This window comes from Scyliorhinus canicula, chromosome 28 (genome assembly GCF_902713615.1).
Source record: "Scyliorhinus canicula chromosome 28, sScyCan1.1, whole genome shotgun sequence".
NCBI classification, from domain to species: Eukaryota; Metazoa; Chordata; class Chondrichthyes; order Carcharhiniformes; family Scyliorhinidae; genus Scyliorhinus; species Scyliorhinus canicula.
The window spans coordinates 17,275,011-17,295,809 of record NC_052173.1 but is presented as its reverse complement, the minus strand read 5'-3'; the positions used below and the strand labels follow the sequence as shown (position 1 = coordinate 17,295,809).

At 43.6% G+C, this 20,799-nt stretch overlaps 1 protein-coding gene across 3 annotated transcripts in view; it reads right to left on the bottom strand.

The window, feature by feature from the left end:
- Window positions 1-7,442: 7,442 nt before the first annotated feature.
- The window catches only part of racgap1 (Rac GTPase activating protein 1), a 65,360-nt gene continuing 52,003 nt past the window's right edge, over window positions 7,443-20,799 (bottom strand). For all 3 annotated transcript variants that reach the window (XM_038786529.1, XM_038786530.1, XM_038786531.1), the window contains exons 10-17: window positions 20,628-20,792; window positions 18,894-18,989; window positions 18,355-18,553; window positions 16,648-16,753; window positions 13,335-13,467; window positions 12,145-12,271; window positions 10,655-10,766; window positions 7,443-9,401 (exon numbers count right to left, since the gene is read on the bottom strand). In XM_038786529.1, coding sequence (XP_038642457.1) covers window positions 9,326-9,401; window positions 10,655-10,766; window positions 12,145-12,271; window positions 13,335-13,467; window positions 16,648-16,753; window positions 18,355-18,553; window positions 18,894-18,989; window positions 20,628-20,792 — 1,014 coding nt within the window. In that variant the 3' untranslated portion in view covers window positions 7,443-9,325. The remainder of the gene's footprint in view (window positions 9,402-10,654; window positions 10,767-12,144; window positions 12,272-13,334; window positions 13,468-16,647; window positions 16,754-18,354; window positions 18,554-18,893; window positions 18,990-20,627; window positions 20,793-20,799) is intronic.

Below are 20,799 nucleotides of genomic sequence, written 5' to 3'. Positions count from 1 at the left end.
ATACTTTAGATCTCTGCTGTACCACACCTGTAAAGTGGGCCGTGTGCTCCCCATATCACAATCTATTAAAAGTTGTGGGTCAGGTGAACTCCATGATACACTTTGAAGTTTTCGAAACCCTGCCCCATAACAAAACCGATTGATTGATTGATCTATTGTCATGTGTACCGAAGTATAGTGAAAAGCATTTTTCTGTGTTCAAGGGAACGTACAAAATGGACAAAAAGAATAATCGACAAAGTACATCGACAAATAGGGAATGGTGACAGTGTGGAACAAGGGACAAACAAGAGCAGCATAGGGCGTTGTGAATAGTGTCCTTACAGAGAACAGATCTGTTCAAGGGAGAGTTGTTGAGGAGTCTTGTAGTTGTGGGGAAGAAGCTGTTCCTATGTCTGGATGTGTGGGTCTTCAGATATCTGTACCATCTACCTGATGGAAGGGTCTGGAAGAAGGCGATGCCTGGGTGGGAGGGGTCTCTGATAAAGCTGTCTGCCTTCCTGAGGCAGCGGGAGGTGTAGACAGAATCAATGTGGGGATGGCAAGCTTGTGTGATGGGTTGGGCTGAGTTCACCACACTCTGCAGTTTCTTGCGATCTTGGACCGAGCAGTTGCCGTACCAGGCTGTGATGCAGCCGGATAGGATGCTCTCTATCACGCATCTGTAGACGTTTGTGAGTCGCTGCAGACATGCCGAACCTCTTTAGCTTCTGTAGGAAGCAGAGACGTTGTTGGGCTTTCCTGACTGTTACATCAAAATGAGCGAACCAGGACAGACTGATGGTGACCCCCCAGGAACTTAAAGCTATTGACCATCTCTTATATTGACTTGTATTAAGGCTACATTTCATTTTGTAATCCTGGAATGAAGAGCATTGCAATGGTCAGTGGGATTCTCCGCTGTGCTAGCAGCGCACCCAAGCCTGCGGGATTCCCGGCGACGTGGGGTGACCATAAACGGGAAATCACATTGGCAGGTGGCGGGAATGAAGAATCCCGCAGGCGGTGAGGGCGCACCACCCAGAAAAACGCAGCTGGCAGACTGGAGAATCCAGTAATCTTTTCACAGTAACTTCATTGCAGAGTTACTGTAAGCCTACTTGTGACACTAATAAAGATTATTAAATATAATAATCTTTATTGTCACAAATAATACATTTAAAATCCCCTAGTCGCCACATTCCGGCGCCTGTTCAGGTACACAGAGGGAGAATTCAGAATGTCCAATTCATCTACAGTAGAACAACTTTCCATCACTGGGAGTGTCTCACCTCATGTCTTGTACATTAATTTATAACCATCAAATAACATTATTTATCTGTATTGTGCAGGTACCAGCAATGCAGTGGGCCCAGAACTAGATGGACCTCTTTCCCTCTCATATCAAAAAAAGTGCCTCGGACATAAAAAGCTATTATGCACCACAGGCATATGATAAAAAGGCCATTTAATACTTGCAATAGAGTAGGCTCTGTTAGAGACTGGGAAATCTTTATGTTCTTTCAATTCAATTCAGCTGAGGTTCTCTGAGATGGTGTAAACTCTAATTGGTAACTCCACTGTGACAAATATAATATTTCACTCCGTTTGAGCCCATGTTTAGGCTCAGTTTTAGAAATGCTTTCCAACAGTTAAAAGGCAAACTTAAATTTAGGAGCTGCTCGAGATAGGTGTGAATGTAAATCCTGTCACAGCGTTGTTCTATAGCTGGCTTTGAGGGAAGAGGCTGCTTAAATGGCATGTTGGAGAGCTCCACATAAATCTTTAAATACAGCTCATGGAACCCAGGGTAACCATGTCTATAATGCTTGTCATTTACCCGCCCTCTTGGCTGGGAGAATCATTCCATACTCTGTACGACTGCTGTAGTACCTCACCTAAGTGCCAATTTTCCACATTGGTCTTGATGCAAGTGATGACAGGACAATCAAGCTTGGATGTGAGAGGCTACATCAGTCATACCTCACTTCAATTTCCCTGCAGTAAAGCAGGCCAATTTTCTCACTCTCTCAAACCAAGGGACCTGGTTGTCAACAGTGCCAGTGGTTACTTAGCACTGCTGCCTCACAGCACCAGAGACTGGGGTTCTATTGTGACCTTGGGACCCTGGCGCTTGTGTCTTCCCATGCCTGCGTAGGTTTCCTCCAGGTGCTCTGGTTTCTTCCCAGTCCAAAAGATGTGCAGGTAAGGAGGATTGGCCACGCTAAATTGCCCCATAGTGTCCAAAAGGTTAGGTCAGGTTACAGGCATGGATAGGGTGCTCTTTCGGAGGGCTGGTGCAGCCTCGATGGGCCGAATGGAAACCTATAACTGTAGCAGCAGCTAGCCAAGCAAAGACAATAGATCCAACCCAGAGCCTTCCAGGTTTGCATGGTTCAGGACCAGTGAGTGATGCATTTACTCCGAGCCATCACAAGATTGCAGCACACTTCTTAAACATCCAAATGATTTGCAGTGGGAATTCTCGATGGATGTTATTTTGTTCCAAAAGTGGTGTAGATTGAGCACGTTTGTGGTTATATATTAGTGCACCATACCCAATTATTTCATTTGTTTTGTACAATTAATGACACTTTCCAACAATGTTGGTCAACTTATTTTAAGTATCGCAGATTCAGGGGAATGTGTCTTAACACACAGACAAAAGTCTGCTTCACTACACCCCTCCCCCTTCACGGAAATCATGAGAAAGGATCATGAAAGTTATCCCCGTTTTAAGAGACTACTTTCAGGTGCCATTATCTGAATTAGCACACACAAAACCACAGCTGCAATCTGACATATTCACCTTTCCTACTTGTTTTGTTCTTCATTAAGTTCATCAACAAAGAACCTTGTTACCATCATTGTCCAAGAGGTCTTGTGTTTCACAAAGTACTTGAATTTCAATATAGGTAAGTGAGGTGGTTCATTAATAAGACCACATATTCCTTGGGAACGAAGATAGGAATTTAGAGGTGCAGAATCACAAATAAACATAAAAATGCAAACATAGCATTGGAGTTGATTTCTGGGGGAATAGAATTGAAAAGCAACGAGGTAGTTACAAAACCACACCTGCGAGTATAGTGCATGGTTTTGGTCTCAAATTTGGAAAAGGGCACAGAGGAACTGCAGAAGGTGCAAAGAAGGGGCAGCACAGTAGCATTCTGGATAGCACAATCGCTTCACAGCTCCAGGGTCCCAGGTTCAATTCCGGCTTGGGTCACTGTCTGTGCGGAGTCTGCACATCCTCCCCGTGTGTGCATGGGTTTCCTCCGGGTGCTCCGGTTTCCTCCCACAGTCCAAAGATGTGCAGGGGAGGTGGATTGGCCATGATAAATTGCCCTGTGTCCAAAATTGCCCTTAGTGGAGGGTGGGCATACTGGGTTATGGGGATAGGGTGGAGGTGTTGACCTTGGGTAGGGTGCTCTTTCCAAGAGCCGGTGCAGACTCGATGGGCTGAATGGCCTCCTTCTGCACTGTAAATTCTATGAAATTCACAAGGCTACCAGAACTGAGTGGCCATCAGGAATGGCTGAATAGGTTGGGATTCTTTTCTGTTTAAAAAAAAAAGGCTGAGGGGTGACCTAAACCTAATGGAAGGGGCTTGATATATGCTGCCACTTAAATAGGGGTCCAAAGTGAAAGTGTACTATTGGGTTACGACATGAAAATGTATCAAAAAACACTTTTTTAAAAATGCCAAATCGGAAAAGATGCCTGCTACAAGTCACATGACCACAGACTTGACATCTATTCCGGAAGCTACCACCAGGAGTTAAAAGAACAGGAGGATTCCTGTCTGTGGAATCGCATACTTCATTGTATCTTTTAACTCTTCAAAACCTGCTTGATCAATGCCTGCCAAGTAGTCGTAAGCATAGAAAACCAGTTGCGTCCGACACCATTCATTTCAAGAATTTTCAAGTTGTCTCCAACCAGAAACTCATTGGGACTGAACTCGGGCACAAAGAAAACACCTTCAGGAATTTGACTTCTCAGACTCTGGGAATTACATGAATATTCATGTGGTTCTTGTACTGTTACTATCCATAGTTGTGATGTGCTTTTTTTTGATCTGCCCCCCTTACTGTATGCACGTGTAGTGGAAAGTTGTGGACACTCCTCCCCTCGGATTATGAATGTGGAATAAACTAACCTTCTGCGTTAATCATAACACGAGTTTGTTGCGAGTTAATAGTAAATTGAACCACACAAACGGAGGTTTTGGGAAAACATGCCGCAGCAGAACTTAAAATACCTTTTGCTTAGACAGTTGGTGAGAGGAAAGTAGTGTGCCTGTCTCTCCTGTCTGTAACAATAGTGTCTTAAGGATTTCAGAAGGAACTTCTTTTAGCAGTGGTGAGAATGTGGAATTTGCCACAAGTAGTTGAGACAAACAGCACAGATACCTATCCAGTTTCCTCTTATATGTATATGAAGGGGTTAACTGAAATATGTAGAAGTTCTTGTGGAATATAAACAGCTGGAACCATTTGGGCCTGTTTCTTTGCTGCCAGTAACTAAAGGACTCACCCCCTTCTTAACGAATGGATTAGGGCACAGAACTCCATCAAATACCTATGTACACTTTGGTTCTGAGTGAGCGAGCAGTTATTGGGAAGTTCTATTCATGTATAATGCATCCATTACAGTATTAAGTCAACAGATCTCCCATCTCTTGACTTTAGATTTTTGGTCTACAAGTGGCGGGCAAGAAAGTGGAGTTAAGGTCACAACCTGCTCAACCATGGTCTTGTTGAATAGTAGAGCATGTTGGAGGGGCTGAATGTCCTAATCCTACTACCATTTCTTATATTATGACTAGAAATCCGACAGGATTTTACCAGTTGTTGCAAGACTGGGACATCCACAGCTTCCTTTAAGTATTTGGACTCTGTATGCGGTGTTTTTAAAAAATAATTAGAACTAGCACATGGTAAAGTTGAGATACATAAGATTCTATACGAATCATTGTGTATAGACACGTAAAAATCTTTAAAATGTATTAAAAGCAGAGACTTTGGTCACAATTTAAGGCATTTGCTTAAGCAAGGTGGAGAGAAAACAGATTGGACGGAATTATCCGGCCGTTTGCTGGCGGCTAAATTCTCTGGTTCCGCCGACAGCGCACCCCTGCCTGTGGCTTTCCCGGTGGTGTGGAGTGGCTTCAATGGGACGAGAATCCTGCCACCAGCGAACGGCACACCGAATTCTAAGTCCGTGGTAGTGGGGCAGATAATTGGGAGAGGGGTAATTACGGTGCGATTAGGCAAGAATTGGGGAGCATAAGATGGAAACAGGAACTGTCAGGGATAGGCACAAATGAGATGTGGAGCTTGTTCAAGGAGCAAACACTGCGTGTCCTTGATATGTATGTCCGTGTCAGGCAGGGAGGAAATGGTCGAGTGAGGGAACCATGGTTTACAAAAGAGGTTGAATGTCTTGTCAAGAGGAAGAAGGGGGCTTATGTAAGGATGAGAAAACAAGGTTCAGTTAGGGCACTTGAAGGATACAAGATAGCTAGGCAGGAGCTCAAGAAAGGGCTTAGGAGAGCTAGGAGGGGGCATGAGAAGTCCTTGGCGGGTAGGATCAAGGAAAACCCCAAGGCTTTTTACACTTATGTGAGGAATAAAAGAATGACCAAGATGAAGTTAGGGCCGGTCAAGAACAGTAGTGGGAACGTGTGCATGGAGTCTGAAGGTCTAGGAGAGGCCCAAAATGAATACTTTTCTTCAGTGTTCACAAAGGAGAGGGGCCATGTTGTTGAGGAGGATAGTGCGATACAGGCTGGTAGGCTGGAGGAGATATTCGGAAGGAAGATGTGTTAGAAATTGAGAAGCCTGAGGATAGATAAGTCCCCTGGGCCTGATGGGATATATCCTAGGATTCTTTGGGAGGCGAGGGATGAGATTGCAGAGCCTTTGGCTTTGATCTTTATGTCCTCACTGTCTACAGGAATAGTGCCAGAAGACTGGAGAGAGGCGAATGTTGTCCCCTTGTTCAAGAAACGGTATAGGTATAACCCTGGGAATTATAGGCCGGTTAGTCTCACTTCGGTCAAATTATTGGAAAGGGTCCGGAGGTATAGGATTTATAGTCATTTGGAAAGATACAGCTTAATCCAGGATAGTCAGCACAGATTTGTGAGGGTTAAGTCTTGCCTCACAAGTCTGATTGTATTCTTTGAGGAGGTAACTAAGTACAGAGATGAAGGTAGAGCAGTTAATGTTGTATACATGGATTTAAGTAAGGCGTTTGAGAAGGTGCCCCATGGTCGGCTCATGCAGAAAGTAAGGAGGTGTGGGATAGAGGGAAATTTGGCCGATTGGATCAGTAATTGGCTATCACATAGAAGACAGAGGGTGGTGGTAGATGGTAAATGTTCATCCTGGAGCCCAGTGACCAGCGGTGTACCACAGGGATCAGTGCTGGGTCCTCTGCTATTTGTGATTTTCATCAATGACTTGGATGATGGAGTTGAAGGTTGGGTTAGTAAATTTGCTGATGGCACCAAGATTAGTGGAGTAGTGGATAATGTGGAGGGCTGTTGTAGGCTGCAAAGAGACATTGATAGGATGCAGAGCTGGGCTGAAAAGTGGCAGATGGAGTTTAACCCTGATAAGTGTGAGGTGATTCATTTTGGTCGGACAAATTTGAATGCGGATTACAGGGTTAACGGCAGGGTTCTGAAGAATGTGGAGGAGCAGAGAGATCTTGGGGTTCATGTCCATAAATCTCTGAAAGTTGCCACCCAAGTGGATAGAGCCATGAAGAAAGCCTATCGTGTGTTAACAGGGGGATTGAGTTTAAGAGCTGTGAGGTTATGCTGCAACTGTACAAGACCTTGGTTAGACCACATTTGGAGTAGCGTGCGCAGTTCTGGTCACTTCATTATAGGAAGGATGTGGAAGCATTGGAAAGGGTGCAAAGGAGATTTACCAGGATGCTGCCTGGATTGGAGGGTAGGGTCTTATGAGGAAAGGTTGAGGAAGCTGGGGCTTTTCTCATTGCAGCGAAGGAGGATGAGAGGTGAATTAATTGAGGTGTATAAGATGATGAGGGGGATAGATAGAGTGGACGTTCAGTGACTTTTTCCTCGGGTGGATGTAGCTGTTACAAGGGGGCATAACTATAAGGTTCATGGTGGAAGATATAGGAGGGATGTCAGAGGCAGGTTCTTTACTCAGAGAATGGTTGGGGCGTGGAACGCATTTCCAGCTATGGTAGTGGAGTCGGACACTTTAGGAACTTTCAAGCGGTTATTGGATAGGCATATGGAGTGCACTAGAATGATTGGGAGTAGGTTGATTTAATCTTAGTTTCAGATTAGTTCGGCACAACGTTGTGGGCCGAAGGGTTTGTACTATGCTGTACAGTTCTATGTTCAGGATGGTGGTGTGACTCGGCAGGAATGTACAGAAAACGGTGTTTGAAAAAAACAACACAGCACCAGGAAATTGATCACTGCACTTATTTAACTGAAGCTGTTGAAACATCAGAGCATGCATTACACAGAAATACAGTGAAAACGACATACAATACACTGTGCCATTTAAGATTGTATTCAATTTTAAGTATGCATCAATAAAGCTTCAGCGATCCCGCAACTGACAACCTATCAGGTGTATCCTCCAAAGGGTTACAAGCACGTCAGAGACTACAATTCTAACACTACAACTTCTACAGTATCCTGTGCGCCTCAACTTTTGAGAAGCATGAAAAATAAGGCTGTATTATCGACAGTTTGCATCAGTTTTCATTTGGATTTAACGTTTGAGATTTACAAAGTATCCAACAAAGCAGGTTTTCCTGCCGTTCTGTAACAGATCATTGATGAAGCAAGCACTTTCCAGCTTAAAGCCAAATCTTTGGTATCAGCCGTTTATCATGAATACCCCTCAAATAACTAATAGGGATATTAAAAACACAGGTACAGATGTGTTTACAAGTTCTGTAAAAGCTACATTTAGATTACATCACTATCCATAGTTTAGAATCTAGTCTGCATAACATACACTTTACATACTTCAACTTTTGGTAGCAATTTTCTATTTGGGATATCTGTATTGAATTGAATTCAGCAACTGCAGAAGTATATTAATGCATATTGCAAGTCATCACCGAGGTAAGCACTTGGCATCAGTCTGTGCCCAATCTAATTTTGCACTTCAAAATGGGCCACAAGTCACAACATTCACACGCATACACACATTATTAAAATGAAAGCGTATAAATTATAATTGTTTGGTTTTACAATGAAATCCTATTAAATCACTGGAAGGGCCACAATAAGCTTGGATTTGAAGTGTTCCATGCCCTCCTTGTTCTTAAGAGTAGTGTATACAAAATGGTTTAACTCTTCACTTTGAAATGCATTTTATAAAACCAATTTCTTTCACAATTGTGTCGGATCCAGATTGTATGCACCCCATACCAAAACATTCCACTGGCAAGTTGAATGGCTGGACAGCTACAGGAGTCAAAGCTGTGGCTTTGCAGCAATGATAAATAGGTTTAAAACAAGATAAAAACTGTCAATTGGGTTAAAAGCAGAGGCCAGACCATGCCTGCAATGAACAGAAACATTCCGTGGCATTTTTGTTTTGTGGCGGCTCTCACTAAAGCTTGGAGGGGAGCGAGAGAATTAACGTACAAGTCAAAGAGAGGAACTGTTAACAGTACAAAATTACCACATACACACAGGATACCCTTGAGTAAATGGAACCTTCAAAACTGGCAAGAAATTTAAGCAAAACAAAATGCTCAGATCTCTGATACAAGTTCAATTAACAGCTCCACAAAAGGCAGAAAATTCTGAAAATCAAAATGCTGATCGACGCCTAGAATCGGTCAGCAGGAAATAATCAGATAATAATTGGCTTACAGCAATCTTTTCCTGCATATATTTCCCATTCTGTAGTAACAGATCCCATAACCTGTGACTTTGTAAAATAATCATTTACTTTTGGGTTTCTAAAGCGTGCAGTGACTTTCTAAGCCATTTGTTGGTCTAAAGCTTACAAAAGTCAACACTCAACCTTCCAATCATAATGATAAGTCATTGTACTACAAACTGGATTATAGATTATCTACTCAAAAATAGGCTCACATTTTTAAGACGTACCGACACTAATAATAGACAGCCACTACATTTTATTCAAAGGATTAGTCTGGCGACTACACATTATTAATGTCTAATGCAAGGTATAAAACCGCTGTATTAGTATTTCTGCATTATGCAGAGGATCATACGAAAGAAAAACTGCGGTTAACGCCAAGTAGTTGGTTCAATGTGAAGTTCCAAAGAACCCAATTTTGGGATTATTTGGTTAATTTGCGATTATTTCAGCAATGGGGAGGCAAAGAAGTTTCCGTTTCGATTGAAATTGATCGTTTGCTTGCCCTTGCTTCCAAACCTGCAAAATATTAAGAGTATTAATCAAGCGAAGGGATTTTGCGCAATTGTTTACTGTTCTGTACATGATTTCAAGGTTCTAGATTTTATCACAGTGAAAAAGAACTTCAATCCCCCTAAAGGCTAAAGCAGCAAGATAGCTATGGAACTGAACGAACACACATAAAAGGTACACGTACAACTTCCAATTGGATACAACTGATGTCAACGTCACGCATACTCATTTGGACCACATTTTGAAAATAGTTTGGTTATTAAAAAGTGGGTTGGCTTAAAATATTACCTGGGAAATCAGGGACTTTCAGGAGAAACAAAACACATTCCATGCCCTTGGCTTTGAGTGATTAAATTACTTTAGTCGTGCTCAAACCTGTTGCCCACATGTGGAGTTGTCTGGCCCAGGGTGGAGGTGGCAAACAAGAAATCAAGGATTTGGAGGCCAATTAGCTGGAGAGCAGGCTACCTGTGCATCCATCTTTTTCAGAGGAAGTGGTGGTGAAGAAAGAGGGAAAGACAGAAAATGAAAGTGGCTTATTGTCACAAGTAGGCTTCAAATGAAGTTACTGAGAAAAACCCCTAGTCGCCACATTCCGGCGCCTGTTCGGGGAGGCTGGCACGGGAATTGAACTGTGCTGCTGGCCTGCCTTGGTCTGGAAAGCCAGCAATTTAGCCCAGTGTGCTAAACCAGCCCCTGGTGATTAACAGGAGAAATTATTAAAGTCACCCCTCGCCATTATTCTAGACATGTGAGCCTGGGTGTTATGCTTTGCTGTCTTATTGCGCGACTTGACCAGGTTCTGTCCAGTATTTTAATGGAGACATGAATGAGTTTATTTTAAACAGATTGTCAATTAGAAAGACCACACATTCTACCCCAGGAAATGGAGCTGGGTAGGATATTAGACAACACATTTGGTACAGGAGAGGGTCAAAACAAATTTACACACAAAAAAAAAGCTTACTTCCAGCTGCGTTGCTTATAGGGAGATGCCAAATCGAAGCCAGAATTTCCAGAGAGTGGAATGCTAACCAGCTAACCATGGGGGGGGGGGGGAAGAGGAAACGGACGACAACTTTGAAGCAACATTGGGAGAGATGGGGAATCAAGTCAATCCTGAAGATCCAGCATGGAAGGGGTAAATGGGAAGTAACCAAAATATAAAACGGGCACCTGTAACATGACCATTAAACAGCATCTTCCAACCAGCATTTCTCACACCGGGTTTAAGACTGCAGGAACAGAGAAGTACTTACTTAGGAGTGGTCTTGGTCAGACTGGATTTGACTCGTGCCGATAAGGAGCTGGATGAGGGGGTCTTACCAATTATTTGATGTTCTGGAGTAGTAAGTGGCCCAAGCATGCTCACTAAGGAAGAAAATTCTGAATTAGACAAGAGCAAATTAAACCCCAAAACGTAATTTACAACCTGAGACGTTTAGGAGTTTAGGTTTCCTTTTTCATGGGAGAGTAATCTATTCTAACATGGGAGGTGCTCAGGGTAGCCTGTTATGTCCTGGAGCAGCTCCATTTGAAGGTAGATCTGTACATTGGACCAGGTTTACCCAGGAAGCCTGCAGTGCCTCCATACACAGCAGTACCTAACTGATTAACATTTTCCTGGCTTGGGTGCTCCTGGACCAATACCCAGACTAACTATCCCTCACCCGAATCCAGGCAAAAGACAGCCTGCCTACAGAGTAATATAGCTTCTCCAGGATAAGTGGTCCCTGCCATCATGTGCAACATTTTGGAGGAGGACCAGATGCGAACGGAGACCTGGAAAGCTGAGTTTCCTTCGAATTAAAGAAAATTTGGAACTGCTGGACTATCGAGGCATCAAAACACGGATGAATACGTTTTCCACAAAATATTCCTTCTCCAGCAATGAAAGGAGAGGAGTGTAACCACAGTTACTTTGAGACACTACACAGGAGTGGGAAAATCACATTTTTAATAAGCCAATGATCCATTTATTTTATTACCATCAACACATTTTGCAGCAGTACATTAAAATGCCTGCCAACTTATGTTGTAATTATTCCATTAGTCCACTTACTAGTGAACTTTTGACTTTGGAATTACCTTGCGATGAAATGGGACAGAATATTTAAATAGGAGTTTGCAGACAGCAAAAAAAATTCAAAACCAAGGCTTGTTCTCGATGAGCGAGTGTTGAAAAGCCTGCACCTGTTACTTGTAATATTAGTGTGGCACAGCTGCTCAATATCCAAACCTACTCGCCTCAAATCACACTAATCATAGAGCTCACGGAAAACAGTACATTTTTTAAAAAGCTGCCATTAGTCAGAGGCTGTGATTTAAATAAGAGATCCGTCGACCACTCGTAAAGCTTTATTCATCATTTGGAAGCCATCGCAGCTGTTGATCTACGGTTATATAACAAACGGCAGTTAAAAGTTAACAAAATACGGATGGTGCAGTGGTGCCAACGGCGCTGAGGTCCCAGGTTCGATCCCGGCTCTGGGTCACTGTCAGTGTAGAATTTGCATATTCTTCCCGTCTGCGTGGGTCTCACCCCCCCCCCCCCCCACAGCCCAAAGATGTGAAGGGTAGGTTGATTGGCCACACTAAATTGCTCCTTGGAAAAATAATTGGGTACTCTAAATTTATAAAAAAATAAGTTAACAAAATGGATACATGGCATACAGTTATATAACAATGTATATTCAAATGTACAGCTTCAAACAAGTCAGAATGCCATTTTATACATCACTGGTGTTACCTTTCACTTCAGGAGTGCTGTAAGCATTCGAATTTTCAATGATATGATTAGGGTGGACATTCTCCTGTTCCACCATTGTAAACTGGCTCCAGTATTCCACTGGCAAAGACAGTAAACGTTCAACCACCTACCAGAAAAAGAGAAGCTTTTAGATAGGTTCAATGCACAACAAAGGCTGCTTACTAAATGTAGACTGGGTGACCACGTTGCGGAACATCTCGCAGTCCGCAAGCATGACCCCAACCTTCCTGGAGCTTGCCATTTCAACTCCGCATCTTGCTCTCGTTCCCACGTCTGTCTTCGGCCTGCTGCGATGCTCCAGTGAAGCAAACCGGAAGAGCAGCACCTCATCTTCCGATTAGGCACACTGCAGCCCTCATCATAGAGTTGAATAACTTTAGACTGTGACCGTTCTCCTCCATTTTAAACCCCATTAAAAAAAAAATCCCAAATATTTTTTGTCCCAATGCAAAAACCCTTCCCCCTCCCCCACTGGGCCATCTGTCACTTCTTACATTTTGCTACATCTTTGTTGCAACCTCTCCTCACTCCCACCCTCTCTTATACAGTATATGATCCAACACATTTCTCTCTTTATGTTGCTCTGTAGTTATACAGACTCTAAATGCTCTGTCTTTTCTCCCTGTGGATGCTGCCAGACCTGAATGTTTCCAGCATTTTTGTTTCAGATTCCAGCATCCACACGATTTGCTTATTAAAGACTGCTTGCTGCCATTTTACCTGCAAACCTCTGCAGTCACGGATAACAGTATCATAAAACTACACCCTGGGCAGAGGTTTTACTTGTGAGATTCATGTTTGGCCCAAAGCAAAAAGATAACATTCACAATAAAGAGACTGCTATCGTGACTGCTTCTTGTGGCACGATAAACGTACTGCCAACATCAGATGGGCTTCCGACAGGGAGCACCAGAAATCCTCTTACTGCTGTGTGCCTTCAGAGAGAACTACACAACTTCACCCTGATGCACACTGCACCATTGACAGTGCAGATTTCAACGCTTGCAGTGTACGTCAGATGCCTTGACCAAAAGACGCTCTGCTCGTCACATGGGAGCACAAAAAGCAGCCAATTTAATCTCACTTCAATGTAATATTGCTGCAATATTTCTCCTCTTCCTCAGCCGTTGTCAAAAGGCGAGGCACACGACAGCAGCCCAGTTACATACCTTTGGCTGCCGTTTAGTTTCTTGCAGCATTACCATGGGGGCTGGATCAGGTGTGGAATAACCCACAATTGTAGGGCCAAAAACCTTGCCAAGGTTAGTTATGTCCATTTTGCAGTTTGGGCTAATAGCCACTCTAAGAGAGGGAGGAAAAACACAAGCTCAGATCTTTGTATGAAACGGAGCCAACTTTTTGGTTTACTTGAACAAGACAATGAAACAGGTAAAATGTCAAATCAAAATGTTATGGCAATGCAACAGTGCAGAACCATATAGGCAGCTAACTGGTGCAGTGACCACATTAAACACAAATGAAGCAATAAAATCCAACTATAAAGCCTTACAGGGGCTAGTTTAGCACAGTGGGCTAAATCGCTGGCTTGTAATGCAGAACAAGGCCAGCAGCGCAGGTTCAATTCCCGTACCGGCCTCCCCAAACAGGCGCCGGAATGTGGTGACTAGGGGCTTTGCACAGTAACTTCATTGAAGCCTACTTGTGACAATAAGCGATTATTATATTAAATGGTTGCAGTTAAAAATGACCCAAGGAGCACAAACTGTAGTTTTAATGTTTAGGTGAAATGAAACGAATTCTGCACCACAAAAAATTGTAAACTTAAAAGATTTAACTCTACACTGCAAAGCTTGATACTGTCCAATTCATCGCTTAAAGTGAAAGGTTGCAGACAGGGCTTAGCCAGCCCTCCTTGAAGAAATTCAAAGTAACTCTTAAAACAGCCAACAAGGGGGCTCCAGAGCCCAGAGATGACACTGTCCCACCCCAAAGTCCACAAAAGGAAGAAAGCAGAAGCCTGTGAGACTACACTCCCTGCCAAGCAGAGGGCACCACATCTGTACAACCAGTGCAGTGGCTACTGACGCTATTCCCTCTAATGCAGGGTTTGTCAGACTCAGGGTGGGTCGCGGGGGTGTTGGGAGGGTCACGTCATTCCCAATCGTGGCAAAAAGTACCCAATGTCTGTGACTGGCTTTTAAGAACGGCAGCTGCGGGCAGTCCCTGATTGGCTGCGGTGTTTGAAGGGGCGGGGCAAGGCTGGGTGGTGCGCTGGTCGCAGCGTGGGTGGGGGGAGAACAGGGGCTGATGAACGGCCAATGTTAATGTTGGCAGCCTCAGCTTGGAGCTCCGCTCTGGTGCTCGTCTTCTGCGCGCTGCTCATCTCGTCCCCCGCCACCGATCGACATCTACCCGTGATCAAGCTGCTGAATGGACGACACAATGTCTGCTTGCACTCCCACAACGTGAAGTATGGGTCAGGAAGTTGGCAAGTCATGTTGCAGCTGTATAGACCCTTAGTTAGGCCACACTTGGAGTGTAGTCTTCAAATCTGGTCGCCACACTACCAGAAGGATGTGGAGGCTTTAGAGAGGGTGCAGAAGAGATTTACCAGGATGTTGCCTGGTATGGAGGGCATTAGCTATGAGGAGAGGTTGAATAAACATGGTTTGTTCTAACTGGAACAAAGGAGGTTGAGGGGCGACCTGATAGAGGTCTACAAAATTAAGAGGGGCACAGACAGAGTGGATAGTCACAGACTTTTTTTCCAGGGTAGAGGGGTCAATTACTAGGGAGTATTAGGTTAGAAGAGATGCACGAGGTAAGTTTTTTTCCAGAGGGTAGTGGGTGCCTGGAACTCGCTGCCGGAGGTGGTGGTGGAAGCAGGGACAATAGTGACGTTTAAGGGGCATCTTGACAAATCCATGAATGGGATGGGAATAGAGGGATACGAACCCAGGAAGTGTAGATGATTTTAGTTTAGACAGGCAGCATGGTCGGCAGGCTTGGGAGGGCCAAAGGGCCTGTGCCTGTGCTGTACTTTTTTGTTCTTTGAAGTGGTCAGCAGCCTGTGACTGGGCTGGATGCATCTGACACTGGTAACAGCTACTGGGCAGTGAGAGGGAAGCCAGGCCTGGTTTGTCAGCGAGGAATACGATCAAATGAGGCCAGTCGGGGCAGCACGTTGGAGCAGTGGTTAGCACAGCTGCCTCACGGCACCGAGGTGCCAGGTGCGATACCGGCCTTGGGTCACTGTCCGTGTGGAGTTTGCACATCCTCCCCGTGTTTGCGTGGGTTTCGCCCCCACAACCCAAAGATGTACAGGGTAGATGGATTGGCCACGCTAAATTTATTTCTATACTTGTTTAAATTTATAAAGAAATGGGAATATATTTAAAACAACATTTGTGTGTAAATGTAAGGATGCGCATGTTCAACTGAAGTTGTTTTAATTTTCAGGAGTAAAAAGTCATAAACTTGGAAAAATCAGCTATTGGAAATAAAGTTTCAAAGTAAAAAAAAAAAAAGAATGCCGGCCGCGACCGTCCTTTAAATAGGAACGATGGAGCCTTTCCGCCAGAGGCAGCAGCAGAGAGAAGGCCACACGACCAGCCCGTACACTGATGCCACCCCCCCCCCCGTAGGGTGCGAAATCATGGAGGAGAGATTACTCCATTTTGTAGCTGCCAGCAAGCAACAGGACTGTGTGAAGAACTGAAGATGGGTCATTTAGTAATAATGAAGGGCCAGAGACACAAACAGGCCAGGATCTCACAATTGAATCTGTTGTAGAGAGCTTCTTAGGAGAGTCCACGGCAGGACAAAACAGCGCTGGTGTGAGCTGCACCAGAGCTCCAGAGCCTCTGGTGAACAACCCATGAGGAACAAAGCAACATAACGTTGATTCCTCGAGGTGTGGCTTTAATTGTGCCAATGCAAATCAAGATGCAAAGCCCATGTGTGTTATATGCAGGGAAGTAGGGAAGCACTGGCAAATGAAAGATTAAAACCCTCAAAACTTCAAAGGCATTTGGCAACTAAGCATGGCGAGTTTGAGGACAAACCTCTTGATTTTATTCAAAGGGTGCAGCAAGAACTTAAATCATCAGCTGAAGTCTTTAGCAGAAATGTAGCATTGAATAACAAAGCAAGTGAGATTGTCAGGACCAAGCAGGCTCACCTGCCGCATTAAAGTCGGCTGGCGCAGGCCGCGAATATTGGTCGATTGGTAAAAGTGGGTCCTGGGAAAAAAAAGTTTGAAAAAAACTGCTCTTTCACTTTAGTTTCAATGTTGAATTCATTCCATGCCTATCTCGAGCGGTTAAAAAAAAGAAAGATAGGGCAAGAGAGAGGAAACCTAAAAAGGGCAAAATGAGAATTGGCTACTTTTAAATAACACAGGGGCCAGAATCTTGATTGCGTACAACCCACTCACTGTTTGCAGCAAATGCTGAAAACAATTGGACACCTATGATGAAGTCATGCTCTGAATGGCAAAAAAAATCCCGAATCCAAACATACCTCTGCAGGTGATTCATCAGAAATGCCAAAGTATCTCTGTTGGGCTGTGGCAGCTCACTGATAGTCTGGTACATTGCTGCAATACTGTTATCATCATCAGGGATTTCTATAGAATGAAACACAACATTGGTAAAACAAGCAGTGCAACATCCCTGCCCTTAGGTAAAGATCAGTTAGAAATGCTGAACTCTGCAAATTAAGTGAATTGCATTTACATTTCCCCACAGGAAAACAAACCCAGTTTCAATATATGTTGGAGAATTTCATTCTCCCTCACCTTCAATAGACTGAAACACAATGACATACCACAATAACAGCCACATAATACCATTAACCCATTAGGTTAAAGCCATCAGTTTTACACAGTCCAATAGCCTATACTTCACTAATGCACAGCCTTACCTGCAAATGGTCAGAATTTGTTTTAAAAACATGCAGGGGGAAGCAAATGGCTCCAGGACAGCGTAAAAAGCAATCAGTTGCTGTTACTTTCCATTTAGCACATCGGAACTCAAGTGGATTTACTGCTTTGCAATACAGTATTACATATTTAATGCTAAATTAGGAAGGTGTTAAAATGCACCAATTAAATTAATTACATAACAGCACTGTTGCTTCACAGCGCCAGGGTTCGATTCCCGGCTGAGGTACCAGTCTGTGCGGTCTCCCACTGTCTGCGTGAGTTTCCTCCGGGTGCTCCGGTTTCCTCCCACAGTCCAAAGATGTGCGGGTTAGGTAGATTGGTCACGCTAAATTGCTCCGTAGTGTCCAAAGGTTAGATGGGGTTGCTGGGTTACGGGGATAGGGTTGGAGGTGTGGGCTTTGCAGGGGCCGGTGTAGACTTGATGGGCCGAATGACCACCTTCAGCACTGTATATTCTATGATACTATGAATTTGTTTCTCCCCCCCCCCCCCCTGACCACTGATATCTGACCATATATGCCTGTTTTACAGCAAGTGTCAGTCGGTTGTTTGACCACAAAAGGCATCACAGCCAGTCCCAGCTACAATACAGATTTTGCTAACACCGGGGACAGCATGGTGGCGCAGTGAGTAGCACTATTGCCTCACGGCACTGAGGTTCCAAGTTCAATCCCGGCTCTGGGTCACTGTCCGTATGAAGTTTGCACATTCTCCCCGTGTGTTTCACCCCCACAACCCAAAGATGTGCAGGGTTGGTGGATTGGCTACCCTAAATTGCCCCTTAATTGGAAAAAAATGAATTGGGTACTCAAAATTTATTTTTAAAAAAGATTTTGCAAACACGCACACACAGGCACATGTCAGCAGGTTGACAGGACAGTGTTCAGGAGCAGGAACCCGCCCAATTATCTCCGCACTATTCCAGAAGATGCAGAGTCTAATTTCAGTGGCTTTAATCATCCTGGGCTAGATGGGCTTCAAACCTGGAACCTTCCCGGCAATAAAAGTTTCATTTCTTTGAATTTACAGATTAGTTTACCTCAAAGGTAAAAAAGAACATTAAATATTTAAAGAATCAATAGTGTTTTAAACGTCAAGCTTAGAGTCCCCAAAAACAGGAATAACAGTTCACAAAGGCAGCACTGACTGGAATCCGACACATCCACAAAACACACACACATTGCAATTGGATTGTCCGTACTGAGAATTTAACTGCACACAGTTACTCAACAAACAGGTTCTTCTTCTCTCAACATTCGTCATCCGAATCAAAGCGTACAAACCTGCGGCATTTACAAACGCGGAATACAATTTGAAAGTCACAAGGGGCTCCTTCAAATTTCTCAGAAAGTCTTTCAGAAGCCCACAGATTGCATGAATGTCGTCCACTTTACTGAGCAATGGCATGTTCTTCCCCTTCAGGAACTTCTCCTTCAGCTCTTTCACAGTGCGGTCACAGCCAGAGATGCGATACAAGCCAGTCTAAAGGAGACATCAGTTACTTGTACTGTACAAATTAAACCGAGCATAGCATTTATAAATCCAAATTTAAATATTGTGAATCTTCAATAATTTCCCAACTATATTTCCCTGACAATGATCCACTTAACACAGCGTTAAAACTGGATTCACCTGGCAATGTTTCACCTATGCAAACCTTGAATTTCACAATCATGGACTCCAGGATAGTTTGTGGAAAAGAAAAGGATAAATGGTGGGAACATTTAACGCCTGGGCACAGAAAATGTTAGACACTCCTATTTTATAATTTTGAATCAAGACTACAAGTCGGTGAATTGCTGATGAAAGATTTCAGTCGTACCTCGGATAAGCCTCTTTGCTCAATCTCATTGATGCAATGCACCACAATGGATGGGATCATGGGTGACTTATGAGATGTGAAGTCTGCCAACACTCCCTAGAAGCAACACAATTAAAGTGAACAGTATTTCAAAAGAACTAACACAGATATTCAGAACTAAAGGATAAAGATACTCACTTGCACAGTTTATTCACAAAATGAACTAGATGCACCCAAATGGATAATTTGGTAAACTATGGAGACCATTTATCACAAAGGAAATGGTCAGGAAAGAGTTTTCATATTTGTTGTTGCAATATCACCGTCATACTGGAAGACAATTTTATTGGGGGGGGGGGGGGGGGGGGGGGGGAGACTGGTTTAATGGGATTAAAGACAAACATCAATAAGAAAGGTGTGACAGCAAGTGGTTTGATATGCTGATGAACCGAGGACGTCAGGAGAATTTGCAGAAGGCAAAGACAGAGGTGGTTTGAAGTTGGCTATTGTATTTCAAAAGGGAACATATAAATCGGAAGAATGTAAATAGATGAGGACAGATAGGGCGTTAAAATATCGTCACCATAAAATAAAATGAAAACAGGGTTGCTCAACTCTGGGAGAAATGAACTTCCAAGGGATTGTATGAAACAATGGAGGGGAAGATCAACAGATTTACGAAAACATTGAAGACTGTGCGAGTGAACTGGCTGGTAAGATCTTAACAAGGACAAAACATGGACAAGGCCAGACCTGGAGAGTTTGCTACCACCCTCAGAAAACACCCAATGAGCCGCAGGGCAGAGTGGTAAAGGTACTGGAATTTTATAGATTAGAAAATCAGTAAAGACTGTTAGCATTTAAAGGGAGGTTTAGCTCGGAGTTATTTAAACCAAGATCTGTTTGGAAAGGTTTAAAAAGTACTGATAACTGTGTTCTTGTGTTTAAGTGTAACTTTTAAAAATGTATTTTAATAGCATAAGGGGGTATAGCTCAGTGGTAGAGCATTTGACTGCAGATCAAGAGGTTTCTGGTTCAAATATGCTGTTTGATGCCATGTCTCCTTCATTGCACCAGTTTAGAAAAATGTATTTTAATAAATGTTTCACATTAATATAAAATCATCAGTTAGTCTGAGAAGTTATTACCTGATTTCAGAAAACCTTTTCAGAAAATAAAATCACAAAACCGTTCTGGCAGCTGTTTCTTGTTTTTATAAATTTAGATCACCCAATTATCTTTTTTCCAATTAATGGGCAATTTAGCACGACCAATCCACCTACCCTGCACATCTACGGTTGTGGGAGTGAAACCCACGCAGACACGGGGAGAATGTGCAAACTCCACATGGACAGTGACCCAGGGCCAGGATTCGAACCCGGGTCCTCAGCGCCGCAGTCCCAGTGCCAACCACTGCGCCACATGCCGCCCCCTGGCAGCTGCTTCAAGTATCCCTTTGGGATTTGGGCAGCTTGGCACTCGCCCCCTGCCGTGCCATAACAAAATGCAACACGGAACACAAAAAGGACAATTTTGTGTCTCTAAACTGCATTCGGTTATGCTGCAACTAACTGTTTGTCGTTGTGTGTTTGAGAATGGATTGGTTGACATTAAGCTGGGCTAAACTGTCAAGAGAACTTCAACTCAACTTTAGCTCTTGTTTCACCTTTTGGTTCAAAAATGTTTCATTGACCATTTTTTTTTGCTGTCTGTGGTCTATACCACAGATTTGCAGACCATCAGCGTGAAGCTTACCTCGCCAATTCGTACAGGCGTTCCTGTCAAAGTTGGGATACAGGGGAGTGCACAGCGATCCCGACATTCAGGGTGAGCCACAACTCTGCAGTCTCGGCATTTCAAAGCCAGCTTCCCAAACTTGATCCTCTTGCCACAAGGGACACATGACTCTGGTTTTATAACCTACAAA